The sequence below is a fragment of the Phoxinus phoxinus genome (assembly GCF_949152265.1).
Source record: "Phoxinus phoxinus genome assembly, chromosome: 2".
NCBI classification, from domain to species: Eukaryota; Metazoa; Chordata; class Actinopteri; order Cypriniformes; family Leuciscidae; genus Phoxinus; species Phoxinus phoxinus.
In genome coordinates, this window is record NC_136877.1 from 12,642,379 (window position 1) to 12,666,580 (window position 24,202).

Sequence of the window (24,202 nt, forward strand, 5' to 3'; positions counted from 1 at the left end):
TCAAATGGTAAAATGTCTTTAAAATCTAGAATTGATTTATTTTTAGTTTCATCTTCAGCCCTGCAATTTGTTAAAAGTGTATCTCATTCGTACGCTCCCCTTTCTGATCACAAACAAATCATCTTAAAATTAGGCTGTAATGATGACAGTCGGAAGTTACGTGGTTATTGGAAATTTAATAACTGTCTTTTAAATGATAAGATCTTCAATGACAATATAAAAAAATTAATTAACCATGTTTTCTGATAAAATTCATAATGAGTACAGAGCCAATTGGGATTTTTTTAAATACAGAGCTAGACAAATAGCTATAAAAAGAAGTAAAGATTTAAAAACGTCAAAAAATAACTAAACAAATGGAAAGAGTAAATTCTTTATTGATAGGTAATCTATCTCAGGAAGAGGAGTTAGAATTAAAACAATTAAATCTACAAATTAATCAAGCATATCTAGATATTGCCAAAGGTGCCTTTGTTAGGTCTAGGGCTAAATGGCTGGAAGAAGGAGAAGTAAATTCTAGTTATTTTTTCGCTTTAGAGAAGAGGATCTGCAAACTAAATTCTTTGACTGTTCTTAATATTAATGGTGTCAACTGCACAGATCCTAATTTGATATCTAATTTTGTCACAGACTTCTACAAAAACATTTACACATCTGTGTTTGATAGTCACAATTGCAACAATTTTATTAAGAAAGTTCAAGCTCATGTTCCAGTTATTGATAATGACTTTAAAGCCTTCTGTGATTCTGATTTGACTATTGAGGAGATTCGAATAGCGCTTCACTCAATGAAGAAAGGAAAATCTCCAGGCAATGATGGATTAACTGTTGAGTTTTATATTCATTTTTGGGAGTTAATCAAATAACCATTGCTTTGTATGTATAAAGAATGTATTGATTCAAAAGAAATGTTAGCTTCAATGAAACAAGGCACTATCTCCCTTATCCCCAAACCAGACAAGGACACTCTTTTAATAGATAATTGGCGTCCAATTACGCTCCTAACTATCGATTATAAAATTTTAGCCTTGGTTTTTGCTAATAGATTAAAGGTCAAACTTAATCAGTTTGTTGCAGAGACACAATCAGGTTTTATAAAAGATAGACATATTAGTAACAACATAAGACTTATTTTAGATCTTTTGGACTATACGGATTTTATACATTCTAAAGCCATGATTCTTTTCCTAGACTTTTATAAAGCTTTTGACACCCTGGAGCATGAATTTATTTTGCAGACTCTCAAGTTATTTGGTTTTGGTGACTTTTTTGTTAATATTATTGAAATGTTTTTATAAAGACATTAGCAGCTCTGTCTTAATTAGCTTTAATACTTCTAAGAGATTTTTCATTACCCGTGGTGTTAGACAGGGCTGTCCTATTTCCCCCTTTTTGTTTATTTTAGTTACAGAACTTTTATCATTAAGTATTATCTATGAACAAAGCTTGGAAGGTATATCCATCTTTGATAGAGAAATTAAAATCTCCCAGTTGGCTGATGACACAACTCTCTTTTTAAAAGATAAGAGTCAATTAACCAAGGCTATAAGTGTAATTGAGCAATTTTCATGTGCTTCTGGATTGAAACTGAATATGTCCAAGTGTGAGATAATGACGCTCTATAAAAGTGACGATTCTTCAATCGTATCTCTGTTAAAGAGACTGTAAGGTATCTTGGTATTTATTTAACAAAAAAATTAACAGCTTGACAACAGCTAAATTTTTCTGGACGGGTCAAGAAAACCAAAACCATCTTTAATCTTTGGCTCCAAAGATACCTTTCCCTTTATGGGAGGGTTCTTTTGTCCAAAGCAGAAGGATTATCTCGTTTTGTATATCCTTCTCTTTCTCTTTTTGTCAATGACTCTACTGCTAAAGGAATTAACAAAAATTTTCTAGACTTCATATGGAAAAACAAACCTCACAAGCCAGTGCTTTAAGTGGGCCAAAAGAGGTGCCGGTACTCTTTTTTTCTTTTCTTTTTTTGCTGACTCCCCTCCTCCCCTAAGGGTAACAACAATTATATTGAATGGGTTTTTTATAAAGAAGTCAACAGACAACCTTATACAAAATAATATATCCTTTTATTAGTTTGTGGATTTGCTTGAGCTAGAAAGAGCTACTGAACATAAATAAAATGTGCAAAAGGGTATTGAAAAAATACCCTTAGAAAGAGCTACTGTAAAAAGAGCTACTGAACATAAATAAAATGTGCAAAAGGGTATTGAAAAAATACCCTTAGAAAGAGCTACTGTAAAAAGAGCTACTGAACATAAATAAAATGTGCAAAAGGGTATTGAAAAAATACCCTTAGAAAGAGCTACTGTAAAAAGAGCTACTGAACATAAATAAAATGTGCAAAAGGTTATTGAAAAAAATTTGAACAAAATATACATAAAATAAATTATATAACATAGTAACCATAGAACAGTAGGACATAAACATGAGTCTTGAAGATGGTTCATTTCTTTACCCCTGAAAAATATAAAAAAGCAGAGTCAGCAAAATACTATCACACTACACAAAATAAAAAATGAGAAATACTGTACAAATCATTTTACCGAGAAAAGGCTCCAGCACGTTTTGGGCTCCACTTTCCTTTCACTTTGGGCTTCGCAGTTTGTGGATGCTGCACTTCTCCTCCCTAGTGCCAGCCATGTCTGCACATATGTTTGTGCATTAAACTGATCCAAGGGTGGTCCGTTGCATTTCAGGAAGATCAGATTTGAAAGCCTTTTGATGTCGAGAGAGTTTCTTTTATCTGTCAAAGTATCATTCATTGAGCTGAAAGCTCGCTCGCATTCACTTGTTGATACTGCAATGGTGTGGACAGCTTTTAGGAGAGGCTTCAGGGCTTCTGGTGTCTTGGAAGCTTTGAGGTCTTTATACTCCCTAAATCCTAGGACACTTTCCCTCTCCCCAACTCTGAATCTCTGACATAAACGTCTGACCGCTGCATCCCCATATTGAATATCTAGAGATGCAGGCCAGGAGTCAGACTGGAGGACCTTGATGTCTGAGAGGAGGTGACTATCTGTCTTTTCAGATGAGGTTCTACTGACATGTGAGGAAGTTGTTGGAGTCATCCTGCACTTAACATTTTCAGCCAGGCTACGGAAAAATTGCCCATGGTTGATTTTGATAACTCTCTGATTTTCATGCAGGCATACATTTCTGAAGATTTTCTTCTTTTCAGCTTCAATGGCAGTTTGTGTGTAGGGACCAGGTGTGGATACCATTGACTCAAACACCCGGATTTGTCGGTCCAGCTGCCTGTCGGCTTGATCCAAAGTCATGTCCCGTCTCTGGAGCATTCTTGAGAGGTCACTGAGTTCTGTGAGAGCGTCATACATGATGCCAAGATTGACCACAAAAGAAACAGTAGTGAGAACATCATTGAGTCCTTTGTATTTTGCTCTCTCTCTCGAGTCCCTGTTGGAATCAGCAGCAGCACTTGTAAAGTGTACCTGCAGAGCTTGGTAGTTCTCCCATACTGCTTTCACTGTTCTCTCACTCGAAGCAACCCAACGCACTGATAAAACACGGCCTATCACAAGGAGACGTTGTCCAACATTGTGAGCACTCTCGGTTAACTCCCTTTGGTTTTTTGGGGATGCATGGTAGAGGGAGTAAAGCTGATCTAAAAATATTTTAAAGTGGTTGATTCCTCCTACCTCCTTCAAAACATCACAAACTGCCAGTTCCAGTCTGTGATTGGAACAATGCCAGACAAACAGGTAAGGGAATTTGGAACAAAGCTGCGCAGCAACTCCTGCTTTCCTCCCAAGCATCACTGAGGCTCCATCACAAGCAAATGCCAACAAATGTTCCTGTAGGTAGTGAGGGTCAAAGCCATTATTATGAAGACATCCTAACAGTGCTTCAGTGATGTCCTTTGCTGTGGTCCCCTGCAGCTCAATCAGTTCAAAAAATATTGTGTCTGGATTTTCACTGGAAATAGCTGACCGCAGGCACACGACAAGCACAGACTTTCCACTTATAGTAGTGGATTCATCAATGAGCACACACAATTTTCTTTCATTCATCACTATGTCATTGACTACCTTCTTTTTCATTTCAGCTGCAATGTGATCCAGTATATTTGCACATGAGTTATTAGAGTGCAAAACTCTGCCCATCTTGACACCATTTAAGACTTGCAACTGGACATCTATTGGCATGTCTGTAAAGGGACGCCCATGCTTGCCAATCTTATAAGCTGTTCTAAACACATTGCAAGTTGAAGCGTAGTCAGCCTTTCTCATATCTTCAATGTGTTTTTGCATTGTATTTTGTGTTGCCTTCTCTTTTATTTCAACTGCTTTCTTGTGATAAATTGAGTCTCTGTGCTCTTTTATTTTCTTTCGTAGTGAGTTTTGTTGTGCAGCCTTGTCCCTTCCAAAAGACGAGATTAAGCACCCACTCCACTCCTGTGACACTCTCTGCCCTTGCTGCATGTCCACGCGAGCACAAACTTGACTACACACACTACAACCCAACTTTTGATTTCTGCTCATCAGCCACTTGTAATTTGTGGAGAAATACCGGACTTGTGCTTGGGACCAACATTCTGGCCACGCATGCTCGCTAACGCGGCTGTTGTCATGGGTAGAAGTGGTGTCAATCTCGTCCGCGTCGCCACAAATGCCGTCGTCCGCGGCACAAGCGCTGCTTTCATTAGCTTGCGTCTGACCTGCAGCGATATCATTCTGGCTTGGTGGGGTGTCAGCCAGCGAGTCCTCTGATTCTGACCTTGTTCTTTTACTAGTCTGAAGCCAGGAGAGCATATTAAGTGTTCATTGTATTTTAACCGATCGATCACTGCAGCTATTATACGTTTATATTACTATATGGTTGCGCGTTTCACACACCCTCTCCGGACCACGTTGAGTTGTTGACATGACAACGGCAAAAGCGACGCATGCGCTTTTCACTTGTAAAACTCAAGGGTGTATGGGTATTGTAGTCTCTGCTCTCGGTGGGACGAATTAGGAAGCGTGCATTGTGAAGGGCGCTCTGAAAAGTGGCAGCGCAGCCAAAGGATTAAAACAAATGTGCAAATGAGAGTACCGGTACGCTAAAAGCACGTTCTGGGCGCACGGAGAGGTGGCGGTACGCTCAAGAGCTATATTTGGAAGTGGCGGTACTGAGTACCGGCGCGTACCGGCCCACTTAAAGCACTGTCACAAGCTCAAAAAAACAGTCCTTTCAAATTGTCGAAAAAAAGGTGGACTTGAAGTGTTAGATTTTAGTGATACAGTGAACACCTTTAGGATAAATTGGATCAAAAAATGCTTAACAAATCCTAATTCTATATGGTTTTTTATCCCGAATCATATCTTTACCAAAATTAGTGGCCTCCCCTTTATATTGAAATGTAACTACTTGCCGAACAGATTGCCAGTTGCACTTTCTAAATTTCATCAGCAGGCCCTTCTTGCTTGGAAGTTATGCTACACCCACAATTTTTCACCTCATAAAACCTTTCTATGGAACAACTCTAATATAAGGATTAGGAATAAATCTGTTTTTCTCTCTACATGGTTTAACAGGAATATAATTGGTATTCTCTCAATTTTTGATAAATCTGGTAATTTCTTATCTTATGAAGAATTTATGTCTGTTCATAATTTTCCTTTACCATTTAAAGAATATAATGCAGTGCTTAAAGCAATTCCTTCTGGTCTAAGTCATCTTGTTAAATGTCATCTAACCTTTAGTAAGAGTGTCACCAAAGAACCTGATTTGATCTTAGATGATAAATATACTTAGTAAGAAATGTAATAATAAGCATATTCAACATATTTTTCAGAGTAAAAAATATAATGTTGCTAAAGGCAAATTTTATTGGGCCTCTTTTATTGAAAGTATAGACTGGAAGGAAGCCTGGTTGTTACCTCATAAGTATTGTATTTCAAATAAGATTAAGGAAGTTCATTTCAAGATCTTACATAAAATATACCCAGTCAATGATACTGTTGCAAAATATATGGATGTTGACAGTTCTTGCTCATTTTGTGGGAATAAGGAGGAAACACTGATCCATTTATTTTTCCAATGTGAAAAAACCCAAAACTTCTGGAATATCTTCATATTGGCAAGCACCTTGATTCTTCCAAATTCTTTCAATTAAAGGATATAATTTGTTACTATAAAGAAGATAAAGCTAGTACTTCAATTAGTTACATTGTTAATTTTTTTATTTTGTTTGGAAAATGTTTTATTCACAAGCAAAAATTCTCTAAATCGCAGCCTGCTTTTCCGCATTTCTTAATCGAAATTGATACATTTCTGAAGTCTCTAAGGTTGATTAAAAACAAGAAAAGTGACAGATTCTTGAAATATTATGATGATATTTTTAATAATACCACTGATGCATAATGTTTCCTCTCTGTACGTCTTTTATTTATTTATTTATTGTTTATTATTATTTTTATTTATTTATTTTTATATGTGTGAAGCTTTATATATACTTGATATAATTTAATTCATGTAGAAGCTCTATGTGTTCTGTTCTTTATATTTGATTGTTATTTGATACATATTTCAATAATAAAAAAAAAGATAAAAAATACATAATTCGTAATATTGATGTTTTTGTATAACGTTGTATTTGAAAATTTTAACAATAAAGATTAAAAATTTTTTTTTAAAAAAAACATCACCTGTCTCCCCTGCTAGATCTGTCTCATCATCACCAACCACCCCAGCAACAGCAGTGCAGCATCAACTCATCAGCAGTAAGTCAGCATCAGAACAAAGTAAAGGTATAAACCAATGAAAGTAAAAAAAAATCATGTTTTCTCACATTTAAAATGTCTTATGACATCTATCAATACAGTTGTTCAAGAGGCATGAGCAGGAAAAGATGTCTGTGCTGCTCTCCAGAATTGGGCCGTATAAAATATTTTTAAAAGACATTAATAAAACTGCCCCAAATAATGAGCTTGAAAGTGAGGTAAGATGTTTAAGTCTTTTTAAATGTTCTATGATTTAAATTGTAGATATCAAATGTCAAAGGGATGGTTCGGAGTAAAATCAACCTAGGGTCATTTGCACCATGACATCGAGCCAAACACCCCACAGAAGCCTTTTTTCCCTTGCCTTATTAAACAATATTAAAATTAGAGCTTATTTAAAGTTATCAGCTGTATGGCTTAGTGCAGTATTGCATAATTGTTAACAAAATATTAGTGCATTCCTGGAACTGGGCGTCTTTACACTACTTACTTATGCATTGCTTTCTGTCAGGTCTTTTAGGTGCTTTTTTCAACTCAGAAGTGACGTCAACATCCATATTAGCAGTAGCATTTGCCGTCAGGCAAGAGTTATTTAAATAAACTCCTACAAACTTTCCAATGCCTTGTTTGATGAGTACAGAACCTACAGACTTTGTACTACTGTAGAAGTTTGGTACCATTCTAGGCATTCATAGTGAGTTAATTTACGAGATACATATATGGAGCCGTTACCGCCTGCACTAAGCCATACGGCTGATAACTCTAAATAAACTCTAATTTTAATATTGTTCAAGCAAGGGAAAAAAGGCTTCTGGGGCGTGTTTTGCTCAATTTCATGGTGCAAATGACCCTAGGTTGATTTTACTCCGAACCATCCCTTTAACTTCCACTGCTAATCCCTCATTGTTTTGCTTCCTTGTTTAAGGTTATTAATGCATACATGCGTCTTCTTGTGAGGCGTTTCAATACACAATCAAAAGAGCAAGCATTCCAAATTTACTCATTCGAAATGACCAACATTTGGAATGGAAACGGATCAAAATGAAAGGTTGGTTTGCTCAGGTTTATTTATGTACCAATTATGAAACATCAAATTCAGAACATATTTCAGTCCTATATATTTATATATTCATATATATTTATTCATTCATTCAGTACCTCTTCAAAACATTACAATAATACTGTTTTAAGGTACACAGTAGATTAGGTACAGTGAAATGGGTCTCCCAAAGAAGCAAAAAAAAAAAAGCTTATAAGTAGGGGCCCATAGTTCTTAAATGGTTAGTTACAGACAAGGTGCAGTGAGACACAATAGATACACACAAAATGTACTATAACATACGTTACAACAACATACTTACTCATACATACAAACATATACATACAAACATACACTCATCCCAGTAATCCATGAAGATCAGTTTTGGAAAATTAGATATAGGTTAATAAAAAATTATGTTTTAATTGTCTTTTGAAGTTGGAGATAGAGGGCAACACCTTAATACCATCATCAACCCTGTTCCAAATCTGCGGCCCCCTACAAACAACACTCATACTGGCGCGCACATGTCTGCGATATTTACCAAATATAAGTGGTTTGATTCTCGTTTGGTATATATGCTGGGAGCTGGAGATAGGAACAAGATTACTCAATCTAGGGTTCATGTTATTTACAATTTGAAACATTAAACAAGCATTATGATATTCATTTAGCTCAGCTAGTCTCAATAACTTAAAGCGATAGAATAGAGGGCGGGTCGTAGAATTTGTCTCTGACCACTGACCAGGACAGAGCCCGTATGGCTTTCTTTTGCAACGATTTTATTTAAATAACTCTCATTTAGATAACTTCTGAACCATTCAAGTGCGAGACCTCTGATACCATAGTGATGTAATTTGTGCAATAAGATATTAAAGTCAATGGTGTCAAATGCTTTTGATAGGTCCAAGAAGATACCAACACCTCTTTTTTGAAATTCAGGTTAATCCCAAATTGTACAAGTACCTCGTTGGCATTGTGAATGACCACCACCACTGGACACTTGTGGTAAACAAATGAAAAAAAATCACTTTACATGTGTAGGGGAAATATGACATGAATATTTATAATGAATTTGGAGCCGTTATAACAGTTGGGGTGCACTGACATATTTGGGGAATTCTTGAAAGAGTCTGTTTGAGATGTCTGGTCAACACTTTTTAAAATCTTTAAAGGTTATGCTGCCATCTCAAAGGAGGGCTTTGTTCCTTGATCCTCTGGGAGACAGTTCTGCAAAACAGAAACGATGCCAGGATATGACAAGGTCTTTTAGGTTGTTAATAAAAAAAAAAAGTGTTTCTGGTGTGCATAACTCATCTCTACAGTATTTCTACAGTAAAATGAGTTGTTCCAGTATCACAATATTGACAATATTTTCATTTGTTAAGGGCTTTTATGCGACAAAAGGGATGCAATTTTTCAAGGTGGTCCTGCGATACGCTGCCTCACCCAAAACAACAAGATGGCACATCCTGCGGTGTCTTTGCTTTGAAAGTAAGTGATATTTAATAGATCATTTATGGCATTGTCCCAAACTGTCAATGGCCTAAAGTATGATCTCGGGAAACTCAATTAAGTTGCTAATTATGGTGTACATGGTCTGCTAATGTCAAATTCATGTTTTATTTTACTTTACAATATTTTTTTTTTTGTGCGTTATTTTTCCTTTTTAATTTGCTGAATTTGTACTTAGCGAGGAGCCAATTGTTTTCCTTAACACACCAGAAGGAGTGGAAGAATTGAGGAAAGCAATAGCTGTGACTCTTCTCCAAAACAGTGGTACATGTAATGTACAGTACTGGTCAAAGATTTGGAGACATTACTAGTTTAAATGTTTTTTTAAATGAAGTCTCCTATGCTAACCAAGCCAGCATTTATTGGATCAAATATACAGAAAAAATATTAATTTACATTTATATTTAATCATTTTGCATCATTTGCATTCTGGATCAGTTGCAAAGGCTTGATAGAACATGTCGGAAGGAACGTGATGACGTGAGGATAGTTGTGTTGTGTGATGGGTGCGTGATTCAACATGGCAGCGCGCTGCTGCTGCTAGAAAGACAACAAACTTTTTTTTCAAATTTTTTTTTTTTCAACAAACCCCCCTTCAAAAAAACTTGGATTAAAACCTGGATTACGAGTCATACCTGGACTACCTGGAGGACTACATTGACAAATGCTTCAATAAACTATGTACAATGGGCCGATCACGCAAAGCCAAAAAAACGCACACTTCGGACTCTCCCATATCAACTGATTCTTCATTGACGCTAACATCACCAACATCCACTCCTATCAAAACAAACTGCTGTTCTGACATACTTTTATCAATCAACGAGCGCCTATCTAACTTGGATTCTAGACTCTCACTAATCGAAGTACTTCATAAAGAATTCCAAAATCTCCGCCATAGCCTGGAATACAGTCAACAACAAGTCGATTCGCTCACAGAAGAAAACAAATCATTTAAAAGCATCGTGGACACACTCACTGCTAAACTTTCCACTGTAAACACTCAACTCACCTCCGTCGCCGCTGAGAACAAAGCTATGCAAGAAACCATCCTGGATTTACAGTCACGAAGTATGAGAGATAATCTAATATTTTCCGGCATTGCCGAATCATCCACTGAAGACCCTGAAAAATCTGTTAAGGACTTCATGGTTAACCAGCTCAAACTTACACCAGAGACTGTTGAGTCCATCACTTTCCATCGCGTACACCGGTTAGGACAGAAACTCCCCCCGACCCCGGCCAATCATCGCCAAATTCAAACATTTCAAACAAAAAATACTGGTTCAGCGACAGGGTCGGCAGCTAAAAGGGACTCATTACGGACTCAACGACCAATTTCCACAAGAGATCATCCGCAGACGTAAGCTACTCTTCCCCATCCGCAAGACAATGATCAATCAAGGTAATAAAGTAATCATTACAGTAGACAAACTATATATTGATGGACAATTGTTCAGAGACAAGGACACTACTCCCTGGCTTTACTAATTTTAGAAACTGTAAAATGATGTATAGGTAATAGACCCCTGCTCTTCTCTCATTGTAATTTTTTTTCGATTTATCAATTTGTCGAATATGTCAATCTATACTCTTACATTAAACTAATTGCACCACCCACACACATTATATACTAAATGCACCAAATTAGCCTTTTTTGCTCATTGTTTACATGTTTTGTTGTTGGTTATAGGTATTTATGTTTGTCCTGTTTTGTTTGTCATTTGGTATTGTAGATCTACAAGTAAACACACACACACAACCACACTCACATCCATACATACAGACTTATTCTCACATATCGTAATTATGAAATACATACTATAGGTCCATGCAATTAAAATTCTTAACTTGGAACATTCGTGGAGTTGCCTCACAAATAAAAAAAAACAAAGTCCTAAATTACCTAAAAAATACGCAAGCTGATATATGTCTAATACAAGAAACACACTTCTCACAATCTACACAAAACAGCTTAAAAACTACACATTTTAACCACTGTTTTTCCTCCTACTATAATTCAAAACAAAGAGGAGTGTGCATCTTCATAAACAAAAAAAATACAATTTATCCACCATAAAACCATTTTAGATCCCGAAGGCCGATTTATCATTATTAACATTTCAATCAATAATAATCCAATCATAATTGGCAACATTTATGGACCAAATTCTGATGATCCCTCCTTCTTTTCAAATTTATTTTCCTCTTTTTCTAACCTTTCCAGCGGTCCAATAATTATAGGGGGAGACTATAACACTGTAATCAATCCATCATTGGACAGGTCAAAACATACAGGCAAATCCGGGCAGTCCTCCAAAACAATAAAACAGTTCATGAGTGATTTTGGTCTTGGCGATGGTTGGAGGCTACAACACCCACTCGCCAGAGAATACACTTTTTATTCTAATGTCCACCAAACCTACTCCCGTATTGATTTCTTTCTAACCAGTAATTCAATCATACCAAATATCATAGAAACCAAATTTCATCCCATCAACATTAGTGACCATTCTCTGGTAACTCTCATATGGAACCCACCTGCAATACAGAAGCACCCCACCAGATGGCGTTTTAATACATCTCTCTTGAAAGATCCAGAATTTGACAGCTACTTCAAGAGAGAGAGGGCATTCTTCCTTGAAACAAATGACTCTCCAAAGTCACCAGCATCACTGCTCTGGGAAACATGGAAAGTAGTATTACGGGGGGAAATTATATCATATTCAGTTCATAAAAAAAGAAGGAAAAAGAAAAAGAAAAAGAAGTCCAATTGGAAGAAAAAATAAAAAAAAATATAAATTTTACATGCAAACAACCAATCAAAAACTATCTATAAAGAATTAAGAAAAAATAAATTCTTGCTTAATGAAATATTAAACAAAAGAAACCAGTTTCTGATTCACAGATTTCGTCACGAAACATTTCATCATAGTAATAAATCCGGAAAATATTTAGCCAGTCAAATTAAAAGAAATAAAGAAAAAACAGCTATAACCTCCATTAGAAACTCAGCAGGGAAGCTAACCAATTCACCAAGTGAGATAAACAAAATATTTGAAGAATACTATACAAAATTATATTCATCCGATCTGGACCCAAGCCAAGAAGACATAAACCAATTCCTTGATAACACCATTCTACCGAAACTCAACCCGGAACAAATTACCTGTCTCGAATTACCAATCACTGAAAAATAACTTAACTCCACGCTAAAACACATGCAAAATAATAAAGCACCAGGACCGGATGGCTTCCCTGCTGAGTTCTACGAACATTTTTGGTCAATTCTATACCCATTATTCAGTAGAACAATAACGGAAATAAAACAAAATGCTAAATTCCCATCCTACATGAATACAGCGCTTATATCACTCATCCCCAAACCTAACAAAGACCACACCCTCACATCTAACTACCGTCCTATTTCACTTATAAATGTAGACATAAAAATCATTAGCAAAGCATTAGCCTATCCTATAGAATTGAAAAAATTATACCAGATATATCATCCATCCTGATCAGACTGGCTTTATAAAAGGTAGATACGCATCCAACAATACCCGCAGATTATACAATTTAATGCACTACTCATCAATACAACAGAAAGATACGCTCATTGCCACATTAGATGCTGAAAAAGCTTTTGATAGGGTCAACTGGAAATTTTTATTCACCACACTACAAAAATTTGGCTTTGGAGAGTCATTTATTAAATGGATCAAGATTTTATGCACATCACCATATGCCACAGTCACAACCAATGGACTAACATCACAAAGCTTTACACTGCACAGGGGGACGAGGCAGGGATGTCCGCTCTCTCCATCTCTATTCACTATTTTTATTGAACCCTTAGCAGCAGCTATCTGCCAAAACCCAGCAATCAAAGGTATTGAAACATCACAACAAACACATAAAATATCACTCTATGCAGATTATATTCTATTATTTATACAAGAACCTCTAGCATCTACTCAAGAAATAATTAAAACAATTCAGTCCTTCTCAAAAATTTCAGATTATGCAATAAACTGGAACAAATCTTTCATCCTCCCTTTACATAAAACCAAATGGGATATGGCACCCCACCAATCACCAATACCTATATGTCATGATCACATCACTTACTTAGGCATTAAGATTTCCTCCAGACTGTCAGAGTTGGTATCACTCAACTTCACACCACTGTTAAAGAATAATAGAAGAAGACTTGCTACGATGGCTTAACCTTCCAATCTCCATAATTGGCAGGATAGCAGCAATAAAGATGACAATTTTACCAAAAATTAACTATCTATTATCAATGATTCCAACCCACCCCACACTCACCTGGTTTAAATCGCTAGACTCCATTATCACTCACTTCTACTGGAAAAATAAAACGCCAAGGATAAAACTCACCACACTACAAAAAAACAAGTTTCAAGGAGGACTAGAAGCACCAAATTTTCAGTATTATTCAATGGCTAACCAACTACAATACATATACAAATGGATCCACCCTACCCAATCCGATATTATATGGCTAGATATAAAAAAAAATCACTATGCAAAGAATTAAATATAGCTGACATACCATTCCTCACCAAATCAATCAAACAACACGCATGTTTTAATGCCGTAACTATTGCTTCCACTCTGACAGCCTGGTGGAAATTTCTACACTAGCTCCATCTAATCTCACCCCACTGTGGAACAACCGTGACTTCACAAGCAATAAAAAAATACTGAATTTTCGCACATGGGCTGAAAGGGGTATCACCCACATTAACCATATTTTCAAATCTAACACATTAACTACATTTCCGCAATTGGCCCAGGAGTTTGGCATCGGGGACAGTGAATTTTTAAAATACCTCCAACTCAAATCTTCTGTTCGGGCAAAAATAAACATCAGAAAAAATATGTAAAAAACATCTAAAATATATAAAATCATTTCAAATCAACTTCAGACCATATACTTACCAACAATAGAATGGGAAAATGATCTCTCAATAGCCCCTGATGCCAACTTCTGGACCCAAATCTGTAAAAACATCTATCTCATGTCCAAAAATGCCAATCTTCAATTAATACAATACAAAACACTTCATAGAACACATTACACGGGCAATAGATTAGCTAAAATGGGTCTCACATCAGAAATTTGCACACATTGCAATAACAATTCTACAGATACATACATTCATGCAACCTGGCACTGCACTCCAATCAAACACTTTTGGGAAGAGGTCACACAGTCACTATCCACTATAGTGGGTTGCCATATCCCACTATCAACCTCTCTTTGCTTGCTGGGGGACATCACAATAATTACTGATAAAACTATAAACTCTAAAATGCTCCTCATAGCTCTAACCATCGCCAAGAAAACTATCCTCATGAACTGGAAAACTCGTAATAACATACACATTAACCACTGGAAAAATCTCCCTCTTATAATTATGCATCTGAAACCGACCTCTGCCATCCAACACTTTCTGACCTCTTACAACTATGAATCCCATCTCTCCTTTCAACTCCGACTCCTCCCATCCCTTAATCAACCCACGGATATTACTGCATTTTTTTTCTTGTCATTAGTGTCATTTTTTTTTTTTTATTATTATTTTTTATTACAGTTATTATTATGATTACTATTATTATTTTTATTATTGTTGTAACTGCTATTGTTACTGTCGTTGCCCTCATCATTGTTATCACCATTACCATCATCACCATCATTATTATTATTATTGTTATTGTTGTTTGGGAATTACTAACCTGGTGTTCATTGTTATCACTACTGCTATGGTTAAATCAATTGATTATGTCCAATTCCCCCCCAGTCTTTTCATGTGTTTTTTAATGCACCACAATGTAGAATAAGGAAGAAGGAAGAGGGGCGAAAGGAAGGAAAGGGAGGGAGGAAAGGAAGAAGAAGAAAAAAAGGAAGAAAAATTTTTTTTACATATGTATACATTGAAAAATAAATAATCACAATCACTCAGGCAGGCAAGACAGGCGAGAAGTGAGACACTCTCACACTGTACCCCTTCTTTTAATGCACCTTAGACACTACACATAACATACAAAAGGAGGAAAGAAAGAGAAAGAGAAAGAAAAAAAAGTATAGGAGAAAATAGGGACTGAAGAGATGTGGGGGAGGGTTATCTTGTATCTTATTATATTGTATTTTAAAATTTGACTAATGCAATGTTGGAAGTAAGATGGTAGTGAGGAGTGGTGGTGATGGTAATGAAGATGGTAATAAATAATAAATGGCTACTTTACTTACACACACACACACACACACACACACACACACACACACACACACACACACACACACACACACACACACACACACTTTTATTTAAATTATGGAATTACCAGATTGTTTGTTAATGCACTACTTTGGTCTGCATGTTGTTTGTTAAAAAAAAAAAAAAAAAAGAACATGTCGGAAGGCCTGCTAAGAGAACATTACAATAGTCTGATTGTGCCGCTACGCGTGGGTTGTTTTTTCCCCCATGTTTTTTAAATTTTCTACTATGAAATAGACAATCTAATAAAGGCTTTTTATATATTTCCAAAGAAGAGTGCCTTGGATTTCCTTCTATTACATTTTGTTGAATTCCCAACCCCAAAGAGCACCTTCAAAAAAACTTCCTTATGTTGAACTCTTTGAGCACCCGGGACATTTTTTCTTTTTTTATTACAATAGTCTAGTCTGGAGAGAACAAGAGCTTGGAGCAACGGGTTGTGTGGCCTGCTCTGATAGGAATGGTCTGATCTTCTTGATGTTGCATAAAGCAAATCTGCAGGGCTGGGCCATTGTAGTAATATGGTCTGTGAAGCTTAAAGGAGAACTCCGGCGCAAAATGAACCTCGGGTGTAATAACACATTGGTACCGACTAAATCGTTCCCTTTGATTTGTTTTCATGATAATCGAATGTAAAGAGTTTTATCTCTAAAAACAGTTTAGCTAATAACGCTAGTATATGCATGGGGCATATAATAAGCAAAAAGTTAATACCACTAACAAGGCTCAAATTAGCCCCACACTAACACTGTAGCATAATGAGTGTCCTTACATGCAAACCGAAGCATTGAGAACTTTGTAAGTGTACAGACAGTTTAATAAGAAGATACTTTACAAAGAAAGTAGGGTAAAAACAGAAACATTATAGCTCACAGTCACACTGAAGAGCAGCAGAGATGTGCTCATGTCAAAGTCATTCTCTCCAAATCACATCCAGATTTTAACTTACAGTATTAGACTTATTTTTATCTCAACTAGTTTCCAATAAATTATTATAAAATCACACAAAAGTCTTCTTATATTCATTTTATTATCATTTGTATTATCACTATACATTCTGCTGTCATTCCTAAACCCACATGAAACTATTAGTGCATTTCCTATTTGGATCTTCCAATACTCACCACAAATAGTCTGCTCTAATAAAGATGTCATCATTTCCAATTCCCTTATTCCCGCTGTCACACCGCCACAGAGTGAACAGACCTGTCCAGAATAGCCCAGCCTCAAAAAGTCTCCAGTTGCACTCTTGTACCAAGGTATGTAGAGTTGGGTATCGTCCGCATAACAGTACGACACACCAAGTCTACTCATGATTGATCCCAAAGGAAGCATGTACAATGAGAACAGTAGGGGTGCCAGAATCGATCCCTGGGGTACCCCACAATTTAAGTGAGTGTCACAGTGTCTGGTTTGTGTATTCCTGGTGTCCACTAGATGTCCTCTTCCCCACGGTGTCATCCACATTCTCACTACATTTCCCATGATCCTGTCTGTCACTTAGTGTTCATTATGTTCAGCTGTTTCTTGTCACCTTAATTAGCCCTTGTGTATATATACCCTGTCAGTTTCAGTGTTTGTCACGGAGTCCTTGTTTAATGTCCCCACACTTCCGTTCCTGTTACTACCCGTTTCTTGTCCCTGTCTTGTGTCTGTGGATTGCTTACATGGTTTTGACCTCTGCCTGGACTGGATTGTGAGTACGGATTACCCCTTAATAATAAATACTGCACTTGGATCCTCTCTCTCCTGTGTGTGTTCCGTGACAGAAGGACTCCGTCACAATGCAAGGATCCAGCGGTATGTGTTCCAACTTCTCTTCCCCAGCCATCGAGCGGGAGAGGAGGGATTGTTTTGAGGGGACCCGCCTAGCCATTTTTCGTGGGACCCGGGGAGGTCACAGAGGAGGAGGTGGTCGAGATCAAGGCCAACACCACCCTCCACCTTGGCCCCCCTTCGTCCCTGGACTGGTGAGGGACGGATTAGAGCCACCATCTCGCCATCGCGGGCGGAGAAGGGGAAAACGCACGTCTGCCCAGCCAGAGTTTGTTCACGTCCCGTCTGCCCAGCCAGAGTTTGTTCACGTCCCGTCTGCCCAGCCAGAGTTTGTTCACGTCCCGTCTGCCCAGTTTGAGACTGGTCTAGAGATGCCCATTTGTGGGGCCGCCAAGGGTATGTTGGACTATTTGGAGCGTCTGGCTCGGATCCTGGACATGCCAGTGTCTGCTGTTCCTGAGTCGGAGCCAGTGTCTGCTGTTCCTGAGTCGGAGCCAGTGTCTGCTGTTCCTGAGTCGGAGCCAGTGTCTGCTGTTCCTGAGTCGGAGCCAGTGTCTGCTGTTCCTGAGTCGGAGCCAGTGTCTGCTGTTCCTGAGTCGGAGCCAGTGTCTGCTGTTCCTGAGTCGGAGCCAGTGTCTGCTGTTCCTGAGTCGGAGCCAGTGTCTGCTGTTCCTGAGTCGGAGCCAGTGTCTGCTGTTCCTGAGTCGGAGCCAGTGTCTGCTGTTCCGATTTCGGTGGTCCGGAGACGGAGGAGGAGAAGGAGAGGAACCTCTTCATCGGGTCGTCTGGTGGGTTCTAACCCAGAGACCAGCCCGGAGGTAACTGCCATCCCTGCCGCGCCGCCCGAGCTGCTCGCCCTGCCGGCCCCGCCCGAGCTGCTCGCCCTGCCGGCCCCGCCCGAGCTGCTCGCCCTGCCGGCCCCGCCCGAGCTGCTCGCCCTGCCGGCCCCGCCCGAGCTGCTCGCCCTGCCGGCCCCGCCCGAGCTGCTCGACCTGCCGGTACCGTCCCAGTTGCTCGCCCTGGTTCCTGAGCCGGTGTCTGAGCCGCTGTCTGTTGCTGTTCCTGAGCCGGTGGTGCCTGTTGCAGTTCCTGAGCCGGTGGTGCCTGTTGCACTTCCTGAGCCGGTGGTGCCTGTTGCAGTTCCTGAGCCGGTGGTGCCTGTTGCAGTTCCTGAGCCGGTGGTGCCTGTTGCAGTTCCTGAGCCGGTGGTGCCTGTTGCAGTTCCTGAGCCGGTGGTGCCTGTTGCAGTTCCTGAGCCGGTGGTGCCTGTTGCAGTTCCTGAGCCGGTGGTGCCTGTTGCAGTTCCTGAGCCGGTGGTGCCTGTTGCAGTTCCTGAGCCGGTGGTGCCTGTTGCAGTTCCTGAGCCGGTGGTGCCTGTTGCAGTTCCTGAGCCGGTGGTGCCTGTTGCAGTTCCTGAGCCGGTGGTGCCTGTTGCAGTTCCTGAGCCGGTGGTGCCTGTTGCAGTTCCTGAGCCGGTGGTGCCTGTTGCAGTTCCTGAGCCGGTGGTGCCTGTTGCTGTTCCTGAGCCGGTGGTTGCTGTTGTTGTTCCTGAGCCGGTGGTGTCTGTTGCTGTTCCTGAGCCGGTGTCTTTTGCTGTTCCTGAGCCGGTTGCTGTTGTTGTTCCTGAGCCGGTGGTGTCTGTTGCAGTTCCTGAGCCGGTGGTGTCTGTTGCAGTTCCTGAGCCGGTGGTGTCTGTTGCAGTTCCTGAGCCGGTGGTGTTTGTTGCAGTTCCTGAGCCGGTGGTGTCTGTTGCAGTTCCTGAGCCGGTGGTGTCTGTTGCAGTTCCTGAGCCGGTGGTGTCTGTTGCAGTTCCTGAGCCGGTGGTGTCTGTTGCAGTTCCTGAGCCGGTGGTGTCTGTTGCAGTTCCTGAGCCGGTGGTGTCTGTTGCAGTTCCTGAGCCGGTGGTGTCTGTTGCAGTTCCTGAGCCGGTGGTGCCTGTTCCAGTTCCTGAGCCAGGGTCTGTCTCTGTTCCGCCTTGGTCTTCACCGCCGTGGCCGCCCGAGTGGTCGTCTCCGCCGTGGCCGCCCGAGGGGTCTTCACCGCCCTGGCCGCCCGAGGGGTCTTCACCGCCCTGGCCGCCCGAGGGGTCTTCACCGCCCTGGCCGCCCGAGGGGTCTTCACCGCCGTGGCCGCCCGAGTGGTCGTCTCCGCCGTGGCCGCCCGAGGGGTCTTCACCGCCGTGGCCGCCCGAGGGGTCTTCACCGCCCTGGCCGCCCGAGGGGTCTTCACCGCCCTGGCCGCCAGATGGACTGTCGTCTCCGCCCTGGCCGCCAGATGGACTGTCGTCTCCGCCCTGGCCGCCAGATGAACTGTCGTCTCCGCCCTGGCCGCCAGATGGACTGTCGTCTCCGCCCTGGCCGCCAGATGGACTGTCGTCTCCGCCCTGGCCGCCAGATGGACTGTCGTCTCCGCCCTGGCCGCCAGATGGACTGTCGTCTCCGCCCTGGCCGCCAGATGGACTGTCGTCTCCGCCCTGGCCGCCAGATGGACTGTCGTCTCCGCCCTGGCCGCCAGATGGACTGTCGTCTCCGCCCTGGCCGCCAGATGGACTGTCGTCTCCGCCCTGGCCGCCAGATGGACTGTCGTCTCCGCCCTGGCCGCCCGATGGACTGTCTGCTTCGCCACGGCCGCCGGTTAGATTGTCATCCCCTGTTCCTGTTCCCCTTCATGGTCCTGGCCCTCCATCCCTCCCCCTGATCCTCCACCATTCTACCTCCCGCCTGGACTCTTGTTTTGTTTTTGTTTTTTTGTGGGTCTTGGAGCGTCTGGTAGCCGCTCCGTAGAGGGGGGATTATGTCACAGTGTCTGGTTTGTGTATTCCTGGTGTCCACTAGATGTCCTCTTCCCCACGGTGTCATCCACATTCTCACTACATTTCCCATGATCCTGTCTGTCACTTAGTGTTCATTATGTTCAGCTGTTTCTTGTCACCTTAATTAGCCCTTGTGTATATATACCCTGTCAGTTTCAGTGTTTGTCACGGAGTCCTTGTTTAATGTCCCCACACTTCCGTTCCTGTTACTACCCGTTTCTTGTCCCTGTCTTGTGTCTGTGGATTGCTTACATGGTTTTGACCTCTGCCTGGACTGGATTGTGAGTACGGATTACCCCTTAATAATAAATACTGCACTTGGATCCTCTCTCTCCTGTGTGTGTTCCGTGACAGTGAGTCAGAAGATAGATGAGTACCTAATCTAACAGAAAAACTTCTGTTTGATAGGAAAGACTGGAACCATTTGAGTACCATACCTGAGATACCGATCGAACGTTCAAGCCGTGATAGGATAATCTTGTGATCTACAAAGTCAAAAGCTGAACTCAAGTCTAATAGCACTAAAGCCATGGTATCGCCAGCATCTGTCGTTATTAAAATGTTGTTAAAAGGAACCCCGACTATTAAGACACAAAGGCCTAAATATGCTACAACTGCTCTCTCCTACAAAAATATATAGTTAGAAATACATAAAATATTTTCATTATTTAAAAAAATCTCCACAGTGTTTACAGAATTTGAACTACGAAGGCCGCCATTATTTTTGCACGCGCAATGCATTCTGGGTCGATGACGCATATTGGTTGTGTTCAGAACAGAGAGAGGTGAGCTAATGGCGCTAAGTTTAACTGTAGTTACATCCTAAAAGTGAATATAATGCCACATTGTGCAGCGTTTGGTTGTAATTTCCAGTCCAAAGGCAACAGGGGGAGTGATGTAAGCCTCCACTCCTTTCCAAAGGAGAAGAAAATAAGAAAAGAGTGGGAAGTTGCTTGCGGACGAGTACAACTCCCTAAAGACCCACGGCTGTGTTCCCGTCACTTCAGCCCTGATGCGTTTGAGGCATTTAGTCGGCTAAAAGAGCTCACAGGTCCAGCTAGTTACAAGCGAAGACTAAAACCAAATGCCGTGCCTTCAATTTCCCCCCACCAGAAGCATAAGCGTCCGCGCATAGCGAGTGAAAGCCGCGCTAACAAACGACAAAGGCAAGCGACTCTGGACACTCTACTGCTAGGATGTAAACAACCCGCTCCTGCAGTTGCAGTCGCGGAAGACGAATCATCTGACACTACGCCGATCATGGAGGTAACCGACAATCCACCAGATGCTGTTAATGAATCCACTGTAACGTTAGGCCTACAGTGTTCTCCTAGTATGGTTGATGCAGCAACGCAGACGGATGTTAACCAGTCGGATGCAGCGGTACAGTGGCCAGCTGATGTGTACTACCCGGTAAAAAAGGACCATAGTTACACAGGTAAACATGAAATTGAGATGGGCAAACGTGTACAGGAGGATGACATTGATAACTCCCAAGATTTGTTTCTCTCAGATGATGAACTTGGCGAACAGAGTCAACCACAGTACAGTCACTTTGATCCGGAATACATTGTAAGTTCATCTGAGTTTTCTCAAAGCACCCAGGAATCACAAGCTTCAACCAACACGCATAAAGAAATTAGGCTTTTTCTAGTTTTTGAGGAACAGTTAAACCAATTGCTTCAGCGTTGTTTAAAGTGTGGCGCCCTGATTGTCCAGGAAGAAGTGAAAGAGCTAAAAATTGAAGGATCACAGTTGACTCTTGAGATCACATGTGCTAACAGCTGTAGTTAGAGATGGCAGTCTCAGCCTACTCTGAGTGGGACCAAAGGGACAGGAAACCTGCTTTTAACAGCATCAGTTTTCTTCAGTGGCATACATTTTGCTAAATTTGAGCGTTTCTGTAGTAACATGAACCTCAAAACAATAAGTGAAGACACATACACATCACTGAGGAAGAAGTTTGTGTTTCCTGTCATTCAAAAAACGTGGATTAAAGAGCAGAGTACAGTGTTAACTACAATGAAATCACAAGAAGAAGTTGTTCTCTGTGGAGATGGCCGGTGTGACTCTCCGGGGCACTCAGCCAAATACTGTACATACACTTTTTTAGACGCACAAAGTAATTAAGATTTCTGTTTTAGTCAGATTCAAACTGAGAAAGTTTCAGTTCAGCCAGGTCTTTAATTCATCAATACATGAGGATAGTGATGTAGTCTGGTGAATAGTAGTCTCAGCCTCAGACGTCACGCCCACGGAACGTTGGCTAGACGTCTGATGCATATGGTACACTTAACTGGAAACACTTCAGGAATGTCGAAGTCGTCATCTGATTGGTTGAATTTTATCGGATTTCCGGGGGGCGCGAGTGTCGCATTTATTTTCGGTCCGCCGGGAAACAAAGCGCAGACATGTGATTGCGGAAGAAAAACTGTTGTGTTTACATGAGTGACAATGAGCATTTATCAAGATCAGCTAAACGTAGGATTCTCAAAAGTATGCGAGGTTCACGGCATAGACTCTTTAAGAGATGTCCAGGAGTTTTGTTTGAGGCACTTAGTGGAGACTTGTTGTACGCTGGTCTGTTGTTGTGGGGACATTTCCACGCCCCGAAACGTGACGCTGAACGAAACGAACTGTAATTGGTTGTTTGACATGTCGGTCAAACGGCCTTATGGGCGGGCCTTGGCCAAAGAAAGCTGCTATGAATTCCAGACTTTCAGCCGTCAGTCTGAAGGTCTGGCTACGCGAGACTAGGTGAATAGAGTCCGGACGGCAAGCGGTATAAATCTAAATATCGTCGGCATAACAGTGGTATTGAAAACCATGGCGGCGAATAATTTGCCCGAGAGGCAAAATGTAAATTATAAACAGTAATGGACCGAGAACTAATCCCTGTGGAACACCTTGATTTAAAGGAACACTCCGACTTTTTGGGACTTTAGCCTATTCAACTTATCCCCCAGAGTTAGATAAGTCCATACATACCTTTTTCATCTCCGTGCGTGCTATAAGTCTGTTTGACGCACCCACCGCTAGCCTAGCTTAGCACAAAGACTGGATGTAAATGGTTGCAGCTAGCATACTAATCCAAATATATATTATATATATATATCAAGATAAACGCAAAGGTCTCAGCTAATTAAACATGTACGGGAACAGGTTTTTCTGGAATTTTTTTTTTTTTTTTTTACTAAACTGTCAGATGCATTAAAAGGTTTTTATTTGATCCATCCAACAACAGTGTAAAGTCTTCAATTATGTAATACTATTCAGTAAAGGAGGTTTTTTTGTTCTGGATTATGGTTATTATGAACAATTCAGATCATAAATTCCTTAAATATCTACCTTCCTTTTTCATATTAAACATATATGTTATTAGGTAAATCAGAAATAATATCATGCAGTTCAGTTGATGTTTTAATATTTTAACACAATACATGAATTTATTTATTTATTTATTTTATTAATAGAAAACTTCATCAATACTGAGGGAGTTGACAAAAACTGATGCAGTTGACAAAGGTCCAACTGAAGGTTACAACAGCTGATTGACAAGACAACAAATTAAGACAACTATCTAATTTTTTAACTACTATTTAATTGAATACAACAATCTTTCCAGTGTTTTTTTTTTCTCCTTTTAGCGATACAGTACATCTCATTCTGGGTCTCCAGATAGCTCAAAGAATACAATAAGCTTTTGATTGAGTGATAATAGTAAGCATTATTAGTTGTCGCCCTGTAGCAGCAACATAAATGTTCTGAATCTGTAGCCTTTCTTTAAACCGCATAAACTGCACACATTTTATTTGTGCCTGACCTGCATGACTTAAGTTGTGGGAAATGTCGTTGGACATGTTCTCTCTCTATGAAATCCATTACATCGGTGTTTGCTATTTCTGTGATCTCATGTGAGTGACAGGTTGTACAAAAAAGAAGAAGAAAAAAAGATGTGTACAAATTAATTTATAATATAAACAGCAATATTCCATTAAAAAAAAAACAATCA

At 40.4% G+C, this 24,202-nt stretch overlaps 1 protein-coding gene across 1 annotated transcript; it reads right to left on the reverse strand.

Moving 5' to 3' along the window:
• Positions 1–2,430: 2,430 nt before the first annotated feature.
• On the reverse strand, positions 2,431–3,744 carry LOC306988444 (E3 SUMO-protein ligase KIAA1586-like). The gene is made up of 2 exons (XM_079593448.1): positions 2,562–3,744; positions 2,431–2,475 (listed from the first exon to the last, which is right to left on the reverse strand). The coding sequence occupies exons 1-2, from the start codon at positions 3,351–3,353 to the stop codon at positions 2,470–2,472; spliced, it is 798 nt and encodes a 265-aa protein (XP_079449574.1). The 5' UTR covers positions 3,354–3,744; the 3' UTR covers positions 2,431–2,469.
• Positions 3,745–24,202: the final 20,458 nt, after the last annotated feature.